This window comes from Natrix helvetica, assembly GCF_964273705.1.
Source record: "Natrix helvetica genome assembly, chromosome: 1".
Lineage (NCBI taxonomy): Eukaryota > Metazoa > Chordata > Lepidosauria > Squamata > Natricidae > Natrix > Natrix helvetica.
In genome coordinates this window covers 119,884,642-119,904,601 of record NC_138548.1, presented here as the reverse complement: position 1 = coordinate 119,904,601, position 19,960 = coordinate 119,884,642, and the positions used below count along the sequence as shown (strand labels likewise).

Here is a 19,960-nt window from a genome sequence, read left to right as displayed (position 1 = left end):
AAATAAACAGAGGTAGACATTTAAGAAGAAATTATAAATGAATATCTTCTGCAAAGCTACAGTTTCTTACCCATTGAGAGTTGCTATTAAAATTTATTCACCGGGATTATTTATTAATTGTATTCTATGATTTCTGTTATATGTTTATGGCTTTAAATGCAGCGGAGGTGGTATTCAGCAGGTTCTGACTAGTTCTGGAGAACCGGTAGTGAAAACTTTGAGTAGTTCGGAGAACCGGTAAATGCCATCTCTGACTGGCCCCGTCCCCATCTATTCTCTGCCTCCCAAGTCCCAGCTGATCGGGAGGAAATGGGGATTTTGCAGTAATCTTCCTCTGGAGTGGGGTGAGAATGGAGATTTTACAGTATCCTTCCCCTGCCATGCCCACCAAGCCATGCCATGCCCACCAAGCCACGCTCACAGAACCAGTATTAAAAATATTTGAATCCCACACTGAAATGCAATAATTATTGCAAGCCATCCATCCATACAATTGGGGAGACATAGAAATGATGTTGAATAGTCAAATAAATGAAATCAGTATTATGCTATATACTGTCAAACCTGAGTGCTATGGCCATTTTGTTGTATTATAGTATCTCAATTACAAACCACTTTAGTTTTATTAGGTTTTTCTTTAAATCTTAAGATTCTATGATGTCACAGAGTTGTGTATGAGCTCACTCTGTTTCCAGGAGATCTAAACAGTCTAAATAAATACCTCTCCAAGCCAAACTGATTTTTTCTTCTGGTACTCAGAAGCTTTCTAGTTCTCCAAAATGATGAGCGGCCAGTCTTCTCTGATAACTATTTCCCCGGGAAAATCTCGTATCACAAAATCTTTTTCTGTATCCACAGAGAAGATGGGACGTCTCCCCTTAGGTGCAGTTTCTCCCTATGTAAAAACAAGCTCTGGTGGAAGTATGGACCCCATGAAATTCTATTGTACCAGCTACGGGGCAGCTTATGGTAAGACTTTAAGTGATGTAGAAAATAATGTATTCTCCTCAATTAATCTAAAAACTAGAATTTGAACCTTGCTTTTTTTACTTTGGGTTGCAAGAATGTCCAACAGGGACGTGCGGTCAGGGGAGGCAGGGGAGGCAGAGCCTCACCGCTCTCATCATGAAAAGAAAAAAAAAGGGAAAAGGCACACGTGATTCGATTCCCTGCCTTCCTGAAGGGGACCGCGGAGCGCGCTCCGCCGGCTCGCACTCTGCGGTTCCGCGGCTCGCACTCCGTGGTCCCCTTCATGTTGACTCAGGAAGGCGGGGAATGGGACCACGAGTGCAGGAGGCTTAGGCTGCCTCAGCCTCCTGCACACGTGGTCCCATTCCCCGCCTTCCTGATGACGTCACCAGCCTCACCAGCCATAAACCTCACTGCACGTCACTGATGTCCAATATAAAATTTATCTGTCCAGATGAAAAGTTAGAGGTTGGTAACTGTGGCACATGAGCAGAGAGGAAAGGACAAATATGAGATTCTTTAGGATTTGTTCTAAAAACGTCAACAACATGTTTGGGAATTATATCCAGAAATACACAGAATTAACAGCTAAGTCTATAAATATGTTTGATCAGGAGTGACTTCCGTGGGATCCAGCTTGTTATATTTGCTTTCCATGCATCATCATTCTTGCTTTACTGTCCAACCTGTGTCCCTTTCTTAGGTATGTTGCCTCTTATATATCTTTCTGTTATAGGCTGCTCTCTTTTTTTCTACATCCATACACTGCAACGCTTGAAATTTGGAAGAAATGGAAAAAATACCAACATTAAGTAATATAATCAAAACTACAGTATATCTATGTGAATGTAATAAAACCTAGGTAAATTTGCCACATTGTATTATATGCAGCAACCATTCCATGTTATATCATATAAATTTATATTTCATATAATGATACGTAAAAATTTGCATTTTAAAATGCTTATTACTATCATCTATTTTCTTGTCTCTTTCCTGGTGCTTTTGCTTTAATTAAATGATTATATTGGTATTCCCTTTCCTTTCCTTTCATTCCATTTCCTTCCCTTCCCTTATTTCCTTTCCTTTCCTTCTTCCCCTTCCCCTTTCCCCCTCCCCCTTTCCTCCTTTTCTCTTCAGAAAGCAAAGTAGTAACCTGCAATATCTTTATTTCACAAACTTCTGTATCCCAAACATAGTCCCTCCCCCATGCAATCTGTAGACCTCCCCACAAAACAATAATAGTAAGCTGGAGTCCTAGTTGGCAGAGAGCAAATTCACCAAATAAAATGGTCACTCTCAACTAGACTGCCATTTTGTGAGGAAGCAGCAATCAAGCCCCCCCTATGATAACCATTTGAGAAGATATTAAAACATGTTTTCAGCATTTAGACGTCTTGTTGAGCTGCTATTTTGTATTATAGTTTATTACAGTGCTTTGATGGAAAGGTGATTTGGGCTGGCAGTGTAATAAGAAAAATATTGACAAACCTTTTCCCCCTCAGGTCAGGAAGGCTTTCGTCCTCGGAATGGCTTCCATTTTGGAGCAGGATATAAAAGCAACTACCGGCCTGTTGTCCAATACAACCCAAACCTAGATAAAATAGATAATCCAGCTGTGGGGTCAGTATCTCCTTTTTCAGGCAATTAGTACAATGTTTCAGATTGAGATAGAAGAGTAACTGGGATGTTTCAGCCACCCTCTTTATAACATGAGTACATCTCTTTAATCTATGTATCGTCTATCTATCATCTACCAGTATCTATCTATCATCTATCTATCTATCTATCTATCTATCTATCTATCTATCTATCTATCTATCTATCTATCTATCTATCTATCTATCTATCTATCATCTATCTATCTATCTATCTATCTATCTATCTATCTTTGCCTATTCCTCTGTGTAGGCAAGGAAATATCTCTGAAACAATGACACAGGTTGTCTAGATTCTCATAATTCTATCTCTTCATCAGCATGGTTCTTTTTTCTGAAGTGTCTCTAATGTTGCCAGAAAGTACAACTACAAAGTCTGTGACCAGAGAACAGCCACAAACTCAGCGTGTTCATCCTCCATTACTTCCTCTTTGCAGACAGAGCGGTCATGATATTGTAGGACTATGCAAATCTTCTAGGGGGCGCTTGACTTAGATAAAATAAACATTTTCTGGAAGCTGCTTCATGAAGCAACAGAGTCACTTCACTGTTAGGAGCCACCTGGCTTTGTTTTGCTCTCCTGTGCAACACACTCTGGCAACACTCACCAAGCTTTGACAACAGCTATTTGGGAAAGATGTTGTTCATCCTCCGGACCTGGCAAGTAAGGCAGATGACACTCTGCTTGCCTCCTCTGGCAATGCTTGCCAAAGTTTTGGTGAGTACTACAGAGGACACCCTCCTTGCTTCCTCTGGATAATGTCAGCCCTTCAAGATATATTAGACTACAAAACCAATGCCATGAAGATTGATTCCACTTGTATTATAAAGCTACCTATAATAATCTATAATAAAATGCCCAGAATAATGGAAGTCTGAATGTACTTCACTCTTCTTTCCCTTTATCTTGTATGAACTAGGGAAATGTCTGAGACATTTACTCACATTAATTTCTTGGCCATGTTCAGCCTTTTTCAGTTGACTATTGCCTTGGTAGTGACTCTTCCTCCTCTCCCACAAGGTCATTTCCTCTGCCTTCCAGCATTGTTTTCCAGAAGCTTTGGCAAGCTGTGGCAAAAAACAGCACTGTCTTCTCTAGTTTTCCCTTGTTGGAGTCCAAAGACCTTTTGCCTCTGCAGTGACTGCACAGCCTCTCTTGTTTTGGCAAGCAATAGGTGAGAGACAGGGAGAAATGAAGTAATGTGAAGTGCTCCACCAAAGCAAATGGCACTGTGTGCCATCCTACTTTTGGCAAAGTGAGTCACATCGCTTCTGCAGCACGTATCTACAAATATAAACATCGACTAACATTTTGTGCAACATAATCCACACCACTACAAATTATGCTATGGCAGTGCATTACAGGATTCAGTGTTTTTTTCTGGTTAGTATTTGTTTTGGACTTTTAACTGGATTTTTTTCAAGAAGATAAGAGATGTAACACACCCACCTTGATCAGCATTAACAGCATCAACATTTGAAATCATTGTCCAAAGTGCTGGTGCTGTTTAGGTAGACTTCATCACCTGCTTCTGAAACAGATGGGTTCTCTAGCCTGTCTCTAAGAGTGCTCAGACAGACCTGCTTTTGCAATCCCTCTGCAGAAATTCTCCAAAATAATTTCCTGCTCACTTCTGTAGAATCATAATAATTAATAACCATTATTTCAATAGAATGTGCCATTTGCTAAAAGGGCACAAGCAGGTATGTTTACCCTGCTTTAGGAGAAGCGTGTTAAATTACCAAAACTAGTAAGAGATGGGTGCTCTCAAAAACAGAGGCAATCTTGAGTACAGATACCTGATAAGGGGGTATTTGATCACTCTCATTCAGAGAAGTGTGCTGCATATAACTTTTACTACATTGGCAAAAGAGATCACTCCAGGTTCTCAAAAAGTGAATGTAGTTATGTGTGGTGAACATGGGAAAAACTCTTAAACTGTTCACGTATAGAAAGTGGACTAATATGGACTATTTGCATCTGGACATCAATGTTGAGGTTATAAAATCAATGATCTGTCTCAAGAGGACAACATTAAAGTAGATACTATGAAACCAGAGTGTTTTAGATGATGAAAGTCTAGATTCTCCCATGTTGTAGATTGTCTCTGAGTCAATGGGATTCAGAATCCAGAACTGTACAACCAACAGTATTTCTACACTAAAGTACTATAAGGCCAAGGTATACTGATTTGTGCTGGAATGCTCAGGCAAAACCATGATAAAATCAACCACTGCATTTGTCACATAGTCTACAAACTGTATGAGTACAATCATGGGGAGATCCCTAAAACATTTGCTGCAGAAGACTCTTGTAAAAGATTTTAGTATATTCTTCAAATCCATATTCTTCAAATCCAGGACTGAGTCATCCAGTCCAGGAACTTCACCTGCAGCTTTCTTGACTGAGTGGTGAGAAGGGTGGTTGTAGAGAGTCTCTATTGGAGGCCAGTAGAAACAGTTGAACAGTTGCTGATTGACAACCAAGAGTTTTCAAAGGGTTCTCTTAGAATTCCCTTAGAACTAATGTTGAACAATTGGGTAACTAATACACATTTTCCACATATCCTCTGCCACTGGTCAGTTGTCCTTTGGAGATCCTTGATTATTAAGTGCCCTCAAATTGCTGTTGAGCTTAGGAAACACATTAATAAATTTTCCTCCATGACAATGGTCCTTCAGGTCTTCCAATGGCACATTAATAATCACTGTAACTAAGTCCATCCACTCTGTTGCTAATTGTGCTCTTTTTCTTTCCTTCTACCTTTTTCAGCATTAGAGCCTTCTCTAGAAAGCTGGGTCTTTGTTTAATGTATCTGAAATAATTTAAGTCTGGTCTTTTGCTTTAAATGGGAACTCTGGTTTGTTTGTTTGTTTACTTGTTTTATTTGACAGTCCATGATATCTTTAGGAGTCTCCTCTAAATCTGGGATATGAGCAAACTTCATAAAATGCTTTTGGGCTGGAAAGCAGAAGTGTTCTTAAGCTGTATATAATCTTCCCTAAATAGAAAACTCCTCCAAGATAACTATGAATCCACAACCAATACACATTTCCAGCCCCTTCAGCTCCCTGATGGGAAGGTTCCTCTTCCCTGGAGTGTACATCAGCCAGGCAGTGGGTATGTTCGAGAAAAGCCTCTAACTTTTCCCACAACCAAAACAGTAAGTATCCTAACTTTACATTCTGGCTTTCTCTTGTGGATGTATGTTTTCCTGAGAATGGTAGTAACAATGTCCACTGATACTGGCTTAGGCTCAGTATCAGGAATAGGATATACCTAGTTTAATTAAAAGGATTAGGGATGACATGATAGCAGTATTTCTATATTTGAGAGGCTGCCACAAAGAAGAGGGGGCAAATCTATTCTCCAAAGCTCCTGAAGGTAGGACAAAAAGCAATGGATGGAAACCAATCAAGAGAGAAGCAACCTGGACCTAAGGAGAAATTTCCTAGCAATTAGAACAGTTAATCAGTGGAATGATTTGCCTCTAGAGGTTATGGGTGCTCCAACACTTGAAGTTTTTAAAGAAGAGATTGGACAACCACTTGTCTGAAATAGTATAGGGTTCCCTGCTTAAGCAGGGGGTTGGAACTAGAAGTTCTCCAAGGTCCAGTCCAACTCTGTTATTCTGTTAGGGTTCCCTGCACTGTAAATATGGACCAATGCTGAAAGATAATGTGTGTGCATTGAGAGGAGGAATATTGAATCTTTAGATAATTGAGCTTCTCTCTGCATGGTCACAAGATCTAGTGTACTCTACTGCCAAGCAAGGTGAAGACTGTGGAAGCAAAATTGCTAAATTTATAAGATCAGGTGAGAATGTGTCAGGATTCAGAATGAACAAAGATGACTAAGAGAGTTAAAATCTGATGTTGCAAACGGAGCAGCACAAATAATTATGTATAGCACAATCATATATATATATATATATATATTACTCAGTTCAGTTTTAATGTACTGTGTGTACAATACATAAATGGGACAACATTTCTAAACTATTGGAGACTTGTGTAGGTTGAATGTGTGTGTGCGTCTCGGTATACATGAGGAGAAACAGTGTCCATATGTGCATCCTCAAATAACATCTGGAAAACTCGTTTACCAAAACTACAATTCTACAGTCTTTTGAGTGGTTCTTCTAAATGGGTCAACAATCATGAATGGGATTCTGGGGAAATCCAATATACCTGCAGAGCACCTGATCATTGAAAGTGGCCACAGGAGGGTTTCATAACATTAAATATTCCGCAAACTTGCTTACTCTTTTATTTTTAAAGGCAGGATGATATTGTTTCAGACTGTTCTGGTTTTTTCAGATCTGGACCTAAATTGGGATGCTATGAAAACAGAGTTGTTTACATGGAAGGAGATTTATTTGTTTGTTTACTTATCCACCCCCAAGAGTCGAGTGCACAGAATGCCCTGCCAAACATAGCTTGGCTAGCTGGTTAGTAGGAGACTGCATTGTCCTGCCCCTTCCCCAAGTTCATTCTACATTCCTTCTTCTTTTCAAAATGAATAATACTAAGGCATTAAGGAATAATCATCACATTTTAGAACTTAATCCAATGAGAGCTGCTGTATGTATGTGCATGTCAATATAGATAAGATTTCAAGTGAAACTGCTGTAATAGAAGAGAGCTATTTGAGTAAGCCTGTATCTTAATATGACCCCTGAAAACACCCAGACATAATTTTAATAAGAACCCAGTTATCCTGTGAATACGCCACTGCTTATATTCTACCTAGACAGGAAAAGAATAGATGCCTAGTTTTGCCAAATGCAATGGCTTCATAATTATGGTCTTATTTTACTACAGTGTTGCACTAAGAGCAAAATGCAATTTACCTTTTATGTTGTGGGCTTTTGAAAAACACCATACCCTTATTTTTCAAAATGTTCACTACAACAGAGATTTAAATGTTTATTCAAAAGTTATATGCTGCAATTCACACTACTTTGTTTAAAGTATATAGGAAATAGAAAAAAGAATGAGATGGAGAGATCTAACATGCGTTATTTCACAGCTTTCTTGTCTTCTGGTACCAAGACCTGGCCATAGATAAACATGCAGGTCACAATTTCAGCTAAGGAAACATAGAAAATGTTTTCTTGGCATTTCTGACTTTCTGATTGCTTTCAAGACTTGTCCTATCAATGGAGGAAAGCATATGCCCCAGGCAACTGATTTTGGATACCGTGAAAGGCAGCAAATAGTTATCTAAATGTATTGGAGTTTCTCTATCAGAAAGTGTGCATTTTCTGCCTAAGGTGCCAAAGGAACTTGAGCAGCTTTTGAATAAGCCATTTATTTATTTATTTATTTATTTATTTATTTATTTATTTATTTATTTATTTATTTATTTATTTATTTATTTACTTACTTACTTACTTACTTACTTACTTACTTACTTACTTACTTACTTATTTAAATTTGTGATAGCAGCTCACAACACATTGTCTTAATATGGACTTTGGATGCCATCGTGTTTTCTATCATGCAGCAAAATGTCTTGGAATGGTCTACCTTGATCTTCTCCTCTCTTCCTTTGCTAGAACAGGTCCAGCAGCATTTCCATTCCCTTCATCCTATTATGTTTTAGCTCATTGCTCTTCTCAGAGGCCAACTGGGTTTGCTATTACAGGTCAAAAAGGTCCATTTTGACACAGCCAACCAGGGAGCTGAAGCTATGATAGGGCTGGAGCCCAGACATGTCCCTACACTCCACAATACATTTGGAAAAGGCTCAGTTGAAGCGGAAAATGCAAGACACGTGAGTCTGTGGGCTCCAATAATTGGAATGAGATGCCATTAGAAGGCAGCAAAGGATCGGGGATTTGATTTGTGGTGAAGGTGGTGATATTGAAGGAGAAGCACTTGTAGGGTTTTCTGCCTCAAATGTCAGAACAATTTGGATAAACCTGGGCACTCAATACCTAAATATAAAAAGAGACGGTTGGTTAGGGTAGGCATTTGCTGCTCTGCTCAAACAGGAAAACATTTTGAGCAAGCTCTGGCTTTCTAAGTGATAACCAGTATTGGACTTGGAAGCTTAACAGTAGCTATAAAAAAATAAAACAATTCCAACTACTTGCTTAGGCTTCCTTACAGCTGAGAATTCGACTAAGAGGTTGTGTCAAAGACACCATAGAAAATATGAGCTTTGAGTAGTGATTTATAGAAATAACAGCTGGCATTGCAGAGGAATTAGACATGAAATCCAGACATGAAAGGCAGCTGAGGAGAAAGGGCAATGTTTTCTAAAAGAGCAAGAGAACTAGAGAAATATAGCAAGAACAACTGGTTTACTCACAGAGAGAAAGGTGGATGGATATAGCTTAGCGAGACTGAAAATATATCGAGAAGATACGGGTGGGTTAATTCCAGTGAACATGGTCTTCTTTGTTGTATTTGTAGGGACCTCAGTTCATGTCCACCGAGTATGGCTCTAAGTACCGCTTCAGCATTCCAGGGCAACCAGGTATAATTTCTATGCATGTAATGCAACATAATAGTTGCTAGATTTATGCTACTATTATGCATTAAAGCATAATTTGTTTTGTGTGTGTGCGTGTGTGTGTGGGACACTTGGAATATCACAACATCTGAAACTACCCACGGTGGTTTTATATCAGTATACCTGAAATACTGTAGATGCACAAAACACTATATGTCACATTTAATTCTTAGGTTGGAGTAGCTAAACCAGGGGTAGGCTGCTATGGGTTCACCTGGGTTTGGGAGAACCTCCAAATCCCACCGCAGCTGGCCCAGTCCACCCCCCTCCCCTCCCAGGAGTCTCCATGCAGCCTGTTTTGGATGCAAGGTAAGTGCAGGACCCGCGTGGAGGCTCAGGGAGGGAGAAAAACAGGCCTCCCAGAAGGCCCCCAGAGCTTGGGGGAGGCAGTTTTCGGCCTCCCACAGGCTTGAGGAAAGCCTTCAGAACCAGGGGAAGGTGAAAACACTCCCCCTCCTGCCATGGTGCAGGAGGCCGACTAGGTCATGCCCACCATGGCCACTCCCAGCCAGCAAGGGCAGAGAACCTGTTGCTGAAATTTTTGAAGCCCACCCCTGAGCTTCACAATTTTGCTTTAGCTGGGTCTTTGGCCCTCCAGGATTGCCTTTCACTGGCTTATTCTGCATCAGCTTACTTTGGAACAGCCCCATCTCTCCCAGATCCTGCTTTGCTGCCTTAAAATGGTAAGGCAGGGAAGCACCGAGAGGATAGAACGAGGAACATCAGAAGTATAGAAGAACTTTTAGCAGGTCATCCAAAGTGTAAAGGTCATCCCAGCGGATCAATTAAAACAAGCCAGGGATTATATCAGGCAGCAGTGATATAAGATGTTGGAGGCAATGGTTACTTTAGTGACAACAGCAATGAGAAGGCACTCCTACGTTTTAGCATGCTTATATTTTGCCAAGATAATTCCATGGATAGACATGATGAAAGTGATTTATAAAAGAGTGCTGGATCTTGGTTATCTCAGATGGCATTCAGGTGTGATGTACTTCAATTCAAGCCTTTGAGGTGTCTATTTGATGATGCAGCCACGCAGAAAAAGAAAATCCAAAGCTGTAAAGACCAAATTGTGGTGGCAACATGGAATGTAAGTAGCATGAACATAAGAAAGCTTAACACAATGAAATATGAAATCAATCAAGGGTATCAGGCACTTGAAATGTACTGGAAGTAGATCCTTTCAGTCAGAAGATAATACAGCAGAAATATTTATCTTGTAACAAGAGAAGAGAGCAAAGTTATTGGAAAGAATCTCAACAGAGAATTTCTAACACAGCTGTTAGAAAACCCAAACAATATTATAACAACATCTGTGAAGACATCAGAGATGAAACAGATTTAGAAATATAAGGAAAGTCTTCCAAAAATTCTCCAAATTCAGAAGGAATTAACTTGCCATGATATTCTGCATTTACAAAGATCATAACCAAGCAGGCAATGGTTTCCCCATGATAAATGTTGGACTTTGAAAAAACAATACAGAGAAAGTATTTAGGCTTTTGAACTTTGAGGAAGACTTTTCAGAATCCTATGGAGTGCCACAAAAACAAATCATTCATATAATAAATCAATGCAGAATTCTTACTTGAAGCACAAGTGACTAAGTTCAAATTATAATATTTTGGTCCGTTATGTTATCTTTGGCCCAAAGATCCAATTTCTTTGAAGAACCCACAATGCTGGTAAAAATGGGAGGAAGAAGAAGACAATCGGTAGCAAGATCAATGGGTGAAATATGTACAATAGCAGTTGGTATACTATTGGAAGACTTGAAGGGTTAGGCGTGGACAGATTATCCTGAAGAAGGTCTATCTATGAGGTCACTAAGAGTCGATACCAACTTGATGTCACATAATCACTGAGAAACATATAAGAATCTACCAGCCAATACTATTGTTTTCCATAACCAATACAATAATTTCACAACCATTAGAAAGGAACCGTTAAGATTACTAAATATACATGTCAATAATTATTTTCTTTCAGTTTTGTTTGGAGAGGGTTGTCTTTTATTGTTTTTATTTCTTGTCCTATGGTGATTTTAGCATTTAAGCCATACATTTAAAAAATAATAATTATGGAGTTGCTTACATAATTTAAAATTGGAGATCAGAGAAATTGAACTGTGCAACATTTTTTAAACATCTCAAGAACTGTGAGATATTTGGAAAATTCTTTTTCCTGGACAATTTCTCACAGTATGAAAGTTACATATAAATGTTCAAATCCCTGCCCTGTCTAAAAAATAACTTCACATTACAGGTAGCAGCCATGTAAAATCCATGCATCTATTTTGAGGAACATTTCTGCATACTCCAGATTTCTGCTATACAATTTTGCAGTTTTTTTTTAAAGCATCCTGTTTTATATAGCTTGCAGATTAGGTGATATCTGTCATATGGCAAGTGAACGTTATAGAAGAAAGAGCAACTGATGAAGGCATATTGGCTCTCTTTGAATATATTAAGAGCAACAGATCTTTGAGTTAGGGGGCCAGGTGCAACCTCCAAAGATTTTGTAAGCACAGTGTAGCATCTCTCTCTTCCCTTCCTTGATTTCACTGTTGAGTAAGATGAAAGGAGCTTGAGGAAATAGCAAATTATAATGGCTTCCGTTATAATAAGTTTATATAGAAAATGAAGCAATTTTAATCACAATTGGCTAGGCATCACCTCCAGGATCAGAGAAAAAGTAAACCTCCGAATAGCAATTGAAAAGAAAAAGCATCCAGAAAAGGTTAGTACTGTATAAGTAATTCAAGCCCTTTTAAACTTAATATTCAAAGATAGGGCTTTCACAAGGTTTTGCATGACTCACTGGTGTTAATTTGTGAGAACTGAACAGATCAGTCCAGCTTCCCAAGATGTTTTTGAAGTCATTTATTGCATATGCTCCTCCCCCCCCCTCAGTGGACATATTTATTTTTCTCTTCATACAGATTTCCTGCAAAACAAAACAATTGGAGCCAAAGAAGAGTCAGGATTTACTGAAGGCTGCCTTGCTAACCCCATTGTGGAGAAACAAGCATCTCAGGTCCTCACAGTAGCTTTGGTTTCTTCTGCTGTTCTTCCCAAGGGGCAGATGAAGCATCATGTTAAAGATGCTGCAAAGCAGACTTGACAAAATGGTGCCCTTCTTCTCCATTTTTTTCTTGAGTTTCAACAATTGCTTTCCCTCAATACATGGGCTCTCTTTCTGTCACTGGTGTCTGCAGGGAGGGCTCAAAAAAAATGAAGATGGTGGCCACAACCATCTTATCAAAGTTTACCCTTTTAGATCACAATGTCCATAAAAATGGACCTGGCATTGTTGTAGCCACCATCTTAACTTTTTGACCGTCTCCAGCAAGGATTCTTGTTTACTATAGGAGCAGGATAATTTGTGAAACAAAAGAGAAAGGAGGAATCTCACATTCCAGTAAAAGAGGTTTTATCCATCTCAACAGATAGATAATGGTGAAAATAAAAAGAGTACAAAAATGGTATTAAAATAACTTGGACAAAACATATATGATATAGCAATATTTTTTAGAATAGATAATTTGGGTACATTTCAAGTAGTTCAGTAAATATCTAAAAGAGAATAAATTCAAGTTGTAGGAATAAATTGTCAAATTAGGCTAAAAATACCTATTTATGGAACTCGGATACCAAATTTAAGAATATTGCCTTCAGGAGCATAAGAATAATTAGTTACAAGGCACATCACCATTAGAAACATGTAGCAACTGTTTTACCTCTTTTGGGAATGAAAGTAAATGAAAAAGAAGAAAAATCTCCATTAAAGAAAAAGTAAGGCACAGAATTATTTTACCTTATGGAATTAATCAGAGTGTTTTGCAAAACCAACTGAGGTTGAGAGCAGTTCTTTGATTTGTAGTGCAAAAGGGATTGTAAGCTGCAAGGGAAATCTTAAAGAGACACATGTTTAAATCAAGGATAAGTACCGAATATCTTCATCTAAACCCTCGGGCTAAGACTATTGAGTAGTAGTATACCATGACATGGTATTCTATTGCCCACAAGCATAAATCTGAGAGGTTGTAACAATTATTCATGTTCACTTTGACCTACAAGATAATACATAAACCAGCACGATGACAAAAGAAGACAAGCAAGCAGGTGTTCTTAGTCTTAGAACTGTGACAACTTTGCTGTGTTCCTGATTGGCTTCCCTTAGAGCTTTCTCTTTAAAAGCCAAAAGGTGTGGTGTGAGTGACTTTTTTCTGAAACATGACAAAGGCAAAAGTGATGTTAGGGATGAAGGCAAAACGTCTAATGCCTTCCCCTGCACACTGCTGTCTAATTTGTCTTCTCTTCAATCAGGGTTTGTATGCATATTATGCATCCTATCATAGCTGCCCATTTCACAAACCTGACTTCAGGCAGCAAACAACAAACAAGCCATAAAATAAACAATGTTAAAAACAATCCGCCATTAAAAATATTATTAAAAGATTAGGTGAGAGCATAGTTGATGTTAAGGCAATGTAGCCACCTCGCCTTAAAACAAAGTGCATTAGAATTCTGAAAATGTAAATAACATCCTGCTTGATTAACCCTTAATCACAATGTTTGTTCCTTATTTTTAGAAAAATTCCAGAATCCCTGTAGGATTTTGTTTTTCTTTTCTGATAAGTTTTTGTAAATGCTCTTGTTTCCCTTATACCAGTGGGGCTCAACCTTCCTAATGCCGTGACCCTTTAATACAGTTCCTCATGTTGTGGTGACCACCCAACCATAAAATTGTTTTATGTTTTCCGTAGTTTTTTGAAAATATGTGTTTTCCTATGGTCTTAGGCGACCTCGGTGAAAGGGTCGTTCGACCCCCAAAGGGGTCCCAACCCACAGGTTGAGAACCACTGCCTTATACCAATGTGTCTACGGCCCTCCAATGTTGTCTGCTAGCTCCTACCCAAATAGGCTTTTTATTACAAATAAATATTTTCATTAAGAAAAAAATAACCACAAGCTCCCAGGATTATCTTGGTTTCCCCCAAATATATATATCTTTCCTATATTTCTTCTATGAAAATTGGATGGATTTAGCCTTGGATTAGTTTAGAAATATGCCCACCTGCCAGGAATAGGTCCAAGGTATGCTGAGGTACCATACAGGAGCCAAAACTATAAGAGGAGCCGGTAGCATTCTAATAATTTGATACTTCTAGCTTGTTATATCTTTCAGGAGCTATTTTTGCCAGCACATTTTTCAAGGGTACAAATTGCAACAAATCAGGACACAAATTCCCAGACTGAAGGGTCCAGAATATTATTTTGTGTAGGGTTTCCCATACAAATAGCAAACTCATTTTCATTACCCATATGTGGCTAAAAGGCTACAAGTTTGCGGGAACCCCTAGATTTGAAGACGCTCAAAAATCCTTTATGGAAAAAAAAGGAGGAAAGGTCCCAATTAACATCAATGATATCTGAGCATGCTTATTTGGTTTGAAATTCTGGCTGGGGGGAAACAACCTTATGGAATGGAGTACTATGGAAAAGGGTATGTGTGGCTGGAAATTTAAATACACTAAATACTGTTGTTATAATTACTACTTATGCCCTGCCATCATAATAATGCTACCATAGTGATAATAATTACTACTTCTTATGCCCTGCCTAAGCCGATCCAGATACCACCAGTATTAGTTCAGATAATTAGATAGTATTAGTAGGGTCTCCTACTAACCTGGCTCCTTGGGTTTCCCCCCCCCAAAAAAATGGTAAAAGCTATAATAAAATAATTGTTATATCCAATCTGTTTCTCTCTCTCTCTCTCTCTCTAGGTCTAAGTAGTAGTTTTCATTTGTTTTGCTTTGTAGGACAGCAATCCTGGAATCAGTATTATGAAGGCAGATTATCTACCATCTTCTGTTCCACATGTAAGAAGTGCACCTACTGGTGTGGATGGATCTGGATCTGGGGTGGGCTTCAAAAATTTCAGCAATGGGTTCTCTACCCGGTTGCTGAGTGGGTGTGGCCAGAGTGGGCGTGGCCTAGTCGGCCTCCTGCACCGGGGGTGGTGGTGGTTGAAAATTTGTGTCTTCCTTGGCTCCAGAGGCTTCCCTTGAGCCTCTGTGAGGACGAAAACAGCCTCCCCAGGCTCCGGATGCTCTCGAAGTCAGAAATAGGCCCGTTTCCGGAACTTCCTTAAAGCCCATTTTTCCTCCTCCCCGAGCCTCTGCATGGGCCCTGCACTTGCCTTGCATCCAAAATGGGCCGCGTGGAGACTCCTGGGAAGGGCAGGGTGGGGTGAGACGGGCCAACCAGGGATGGGATTTGGAAGTTCTCCAAACCAGTCATAACGTTAGCTACGGGGGAGCTGGGGAAACCCATAGCAGCCCACCCCTGGGATGAACAAATATTATTTCCATTTTTATTGTTCAAAATCTACCCCTGTATGTGTATGCCATAGCTATCCACACATCTTTATTTATTTTTTCTTCCTGAAAGGGGGATGAGTTTCTACCAGTCCTTTCCAAAGGCTCTGAGCGGGGCTCTGGATTTAGTCGGCAGAAGGATCTTTGCCTTGGTTCTTCAGTAAGTGACAGCTCTGTGTTGACAGAACAACCCCTCCCCCCATTTCATTTTTCTCTGCTTTGAACTTCTGCTTTCGTACACAGGAGAAATGTGTCCAAAATTCTTCACAGCTATTTCTGAATTATCCTTATGTTTGTAGTTCTTCTATCTGCTATGTTTCTCTGACTGCTTTCATTACCACTTTTTTGTCTGTTCTTTTACATTTTTCCCTATCGGCATCTGCAAACAGATACCTCTCTTTTCTCCACTTCTTCCTTTTTTAGTTGTGCGTGGGCTTCCCAAACTCCCTTATACTTTTAAATCAATTTATCTTCCATTACCTTTCCTATCCTGATCCCCATTTTTTGTTGTTTCTTACTTCTATACTTCACCAACTCCTTTAAATTCCTTTGTTTGTTATGGTTCTCATTTTCACAGGGACCTCCACCCAATGCAGAAGCATCTGGGTCACTGAGCCATTCTCAGTTCCAAGGCCTTTATCGACAGCCTCAAACACAAACCAATCTTCTAGGACGAGAGTATGTGGGCAACAAGGTATGTCAGATGTAATATATGGGGGTTATTTGGGAATCTTACAACTGTTTTCATAATCACATATTTCTTGTCCAATTTTTGAGGCATCCTTAGTTCCGCTTTCATGCCTTTCTCCATATAGGAGTCATCGGGATTCAGCACCAACAATCTTAATTATGTGACACCTGCGTATGATCCAAATCTGCCCAACAGGTTTTTGACAAGCTATAATTCCAAGTGAGTTTGGTAGTAGTTTACCATCCATATGAGGATAGTAACATTCAGGGAGTCAGTTTGGTCTCCTGGTCAAGGCAACAGGCTAGAAACCAGGAGACCGTGAGTTCTAGTTCTGACTTAGGCATGAAAGCCAGCTGGATGACTTTGGGCCAGTTGTTCTCCCTCTGCTCATCCAACGCCTGTCACAATAGGTTGATCCAATGAAAGCAGACCCTGAACTTGCAGGAAAATGCTAGGAGGGGTGGGGTGGGGGGGGGAGAGATAGTAAATTTCCAAAGCTATGATTTTCTCTTAAAGCATATTTTTTTTCCTATCTGTATAGAAAAAATGGTTTTGATTCTTTTATCTATATGGGTCAAGTTATTCAAAGCAAGGACTTTGGAGGATGGATAGTGGGAGCAGAGGGCAGAAAAAAATAGTGGGCCTGCTCTTTGTAGAAAAATAAATATTCGTACCCTAGTATAAGCTCTCAAATTGCAAGTCTGCAGTGCCAGAGGCAAGCAGTGCCATAGTAAAGACATACAGGATCTCTGATTTATATTTGTGAGATCACAAGAAGCAGTTGCTGGATCTTCCAGGCATTAATCATCTTTCTCTTTATCAGGTTTTATGAAAACCTTTCAAAGGGAGTGGACAGGGAGGGCTGGACCCGAGGGGGTATCCAGCCTCAACAAGCAGGTGGCTTTGCTGCGAACAACCACGGAACTGACTTAGGAAGTGATCCTAATGCTACAGAAACCTTGAGGACTGTTCATCCCCATGTTGGCAGGTGACATCATAGGGGCAGGGCTGTTTCTTTTTCTTTTGCTCCATCAAGTCATTTCTGGTGCCTGTTGCCATTTCATCTCCTTCCTTCAGGTGCCTTCTACCCTCTTTGATTTATTCCCCCCCCCCCCAATGCTTGCCTTCTTCCGTTATAGGACGATCACAACTGTTGACCCATTCTATCGCGATTCTCCCCATGATCGGCGCTTTGCTGCTCTTCATCAGACAGCTGTCCCCAATTAAGTAAGTAACTTGGTCCATTGCACTTTTAGGCACTCCAAAAGCAGGGAAAATATGACGGTATTATCAGGTTCAGATATGTAAGATTATAGCAGCACACTGTATGAGTTTAATAATTCAACTACTGTTGAGAAACCAAAGCTCAGTTTAGTTCCTCCTATGTCTACTCAAGATTCCCCAGTTTCAGAAGAAAATGCAGATATTTGATATTTCTCTCTCTCAACCAGAGGTGGGCTTCTGTTGGTTTGGCCCGGATTGGGAGAACTGGTAATGGTGGCAGCGGGAGGCTCCAGCCACCTGCCTCCATGTGCAGAAGCATTGTGCGTACGCACGAGCGAACCGGTAGTAAAAAAAAAAAAAAAGGAAACTCACCACTGGTCTCAACACACAGCAAAATGACACAGAACAATCAAGTCATTTTCCCTTTTCAAGAAAAGTTCTAGGAACTTGCTACAGATCAATGTTGCAGGGGAGGGAATCTCACAAGTCATCATTGGAAACTGTTGTCACATTCATGTCATCCTTATTTTTCCTTTCAGCATGAAATCTTATCCTAATTTAATATGTTTGCCTCTTTCCAGCCTCTGTTCAGAAGTGAAAAGCCCAGTGATTTCTTTAGACTTCAAGGAACCACTCCACATGCTAAGGAAGGAGCGTCACTAATTGTACTGTCATAATGGATCTGTCTTATTTTATGTGGTATTGTTTTAAAGAAATTAAGACATATATTCAAGCTGTGTCTCCTGTCCTAGATTAGCACCTTGAAATGGATTTAAAAAAATCTTTGGGACAGTTATGGTTTTCATAGAGTTTCTGCAGCTCTATAGCTGTAAAAAACTTGGTGACATAACGTGAGCATCTGACTAACTGAGAGCTCTTAATCTCTCTCTAACTACACAGTAAAAATACCAAGAAACAAGGGCCTGTCCCCATGACACTGCTTTCATTTCATCCTTAATTCACAGTAGAAGAAGCTTACATTTATATTTAGCTCTTCCAATTTTGAAGTGATACTTTCCACCTTCTGGGACAACTTTTCTTGTAGCTGTATATTTTCATGCTTTTTCGGTTACATGGTTGATGGTATAGCTGGAGGTTGCTGTGAACATAGCCCCTTTCCCTCTGGTTGCTGGGCATGGCCCTCCATTGGCATTTTGATTTGGAACCCAGGACACCCAGGTTTCTACAGAAGTACCCTAAAGTATGCCAGATCCACAGTTTTCTCCCCACCACCACCTAATTGACAGATCAAAAGATGCACCAGAGGAGTGATTTGTGTACTGGAAGATAGCACCTCCAATACTTGCAATCCTCCTTTGACCTATCAGTTGGACTATTTTGAAAAGGAGTCACCTGTGTTAAAAAAAAAACACAGTTGGCTGGGCACAGGCATGGAGCACTTCTATATCTGTGAGCCACCAACCCAGTAACTTTAAAGCTAGCTAAACCCTCCATCCTAGATCACCATTCACACTTGCCTCAATGCATATTAAGAGGTGGTTATCATTCCTTTTCCGGATGGCAGGTTAAGCTTGGTAGGAGAGGAGATGAAGCCAGGGAAAATCTACCAATCGTGTTCTTTAACTTTAAGAGCAGTTCTTGATCTTGTGATGGAGGCACACTTGGGCTTGGGAGTTGGAGCTGCACAGATTATCCCAGCGTATGTTTTGCTAGCTCAAGAAATGGAAAAATGCATGTGAATGCAATCACAAAGAAAAACGTTTAGTATGCATGTGCTGCTTGCAACATGCCTGGATGTTCTGGTTTGGGAAACATTTTCTTTTCTATTTCCAAACATCCCATCACTACATTTGCCCAATCTTTTCTAAAATCTGTTAGGGAAGATCAATATCTAAGATAAAAGTGCCACCTATCTGTGACATACTTCATATATTATTCTTACCCACTATGTCTTCTACTTGGTTCAGACTCTATTATTTATAAATTTTGGTCTTTAATATAGCATGAGTCACAAGCCTAGCCGTTGAGTAGGTGATGCTTGTGACCTGGTCATATACGTAAGTGTCAGAAAACCAGAAAGAAATGGGCGGCAGACACCGAGATTTTTTTTTGGGAGACTTCTCCTATCACACTTCTTCTATCCTGGAGGGCTTCATTTGTCATCTGTAGTGAAATGGTGGTCCCATTCTGCTAAAAGTGAAAAGTGATGGAATGTTAGAGCTAATGCAATGTGCCTTTACAAGTTGAACCTAACCTGTGACCCATTGGGCTATTGCTGAGAGAAAGATAATGCAGTCCGATGTGACCAGAATGAACATTAAATGCTAAGCCAACCATATATATATTTACCTCAATGTTGGATGGTCCCATGACTATCTAAAAAGAGTAAGTTTTCATAAGTAGAAAAATAATTGTAGTGGCAAATGAACTTCAATAATATGTCAGTATTTACTAATCTAAACAAATGACCAGAATGACCATGGGTAAGCAAAAAAGCAATGAGAGCAGGAGTTACTTCCAACTTCCTGCTGGCTTCCCCATTGAGT

At 39.7% G+C, this 19,960-nt stretch overlaps 1 protein-coding gene across 1 annotated transcript; it reads left to right on the top strand.

Moving 5' to 3' along the window:
- The first annotated feature begins 777 nt into the window (after nucleotides 1–777).
- SAXO4 (stabilizer of axonemal microtubules 4) lies at nucleotides 778–18,215 on the top strand. The gene is made up of 13 exons (XM_081931837.1): nucleotides 778–969; nucleotides 2,475–2,592; nucleotides 5,638–5,791; nucleotides 8,278–8,406; nucleotides 9,051–9,114; nucleotides 12,095–12,189; nucleotides 14,981–15,040; nucleotides 15,612–15,698; nucleotides 16,116–16,232; nucleotides 16,354–16,448; nucleotides 17,053–17,217; nucleotides 17,369–17,456; nucleotides 18,035–18,215. Exons 1-12 carry the CDS (start codon nucleotides 780–782, stop codon nucleotides 17,454–17,456), a joined length of 1,362 nt encoding a protein of 453 aa, XP_081787963.1. The 5' UTR covers nucleotides 778–779; the 3' UTR covers nucleotides 18,035–18,215.
- Nucleotides 18,216–19,960: the final 1,745 nt, after the last annotated feature.

Coding starts and splice junctions, on each gene's coding strand:
- SAXO4 (XM_081931837.1), top strand. CDS start 780: ATGATGAGCGGCCAGTCTTCTCTGATAACTATTTCCCCGGGAAAATCT. Junction 5,792..8,277: donor CTTTTCCCACAACCAAAACA/GTAAGTATCCTA, acceptor TTGCTATTACAG/GTCAAAAAGGTCCATTTTGA. Junction 17,218..17,368: donor GTTCATCCCCATGTTGGCAG/GTGACATCATAG, acceptor CTTCCGTTATAG/GACGATCACAACTGTTGACC.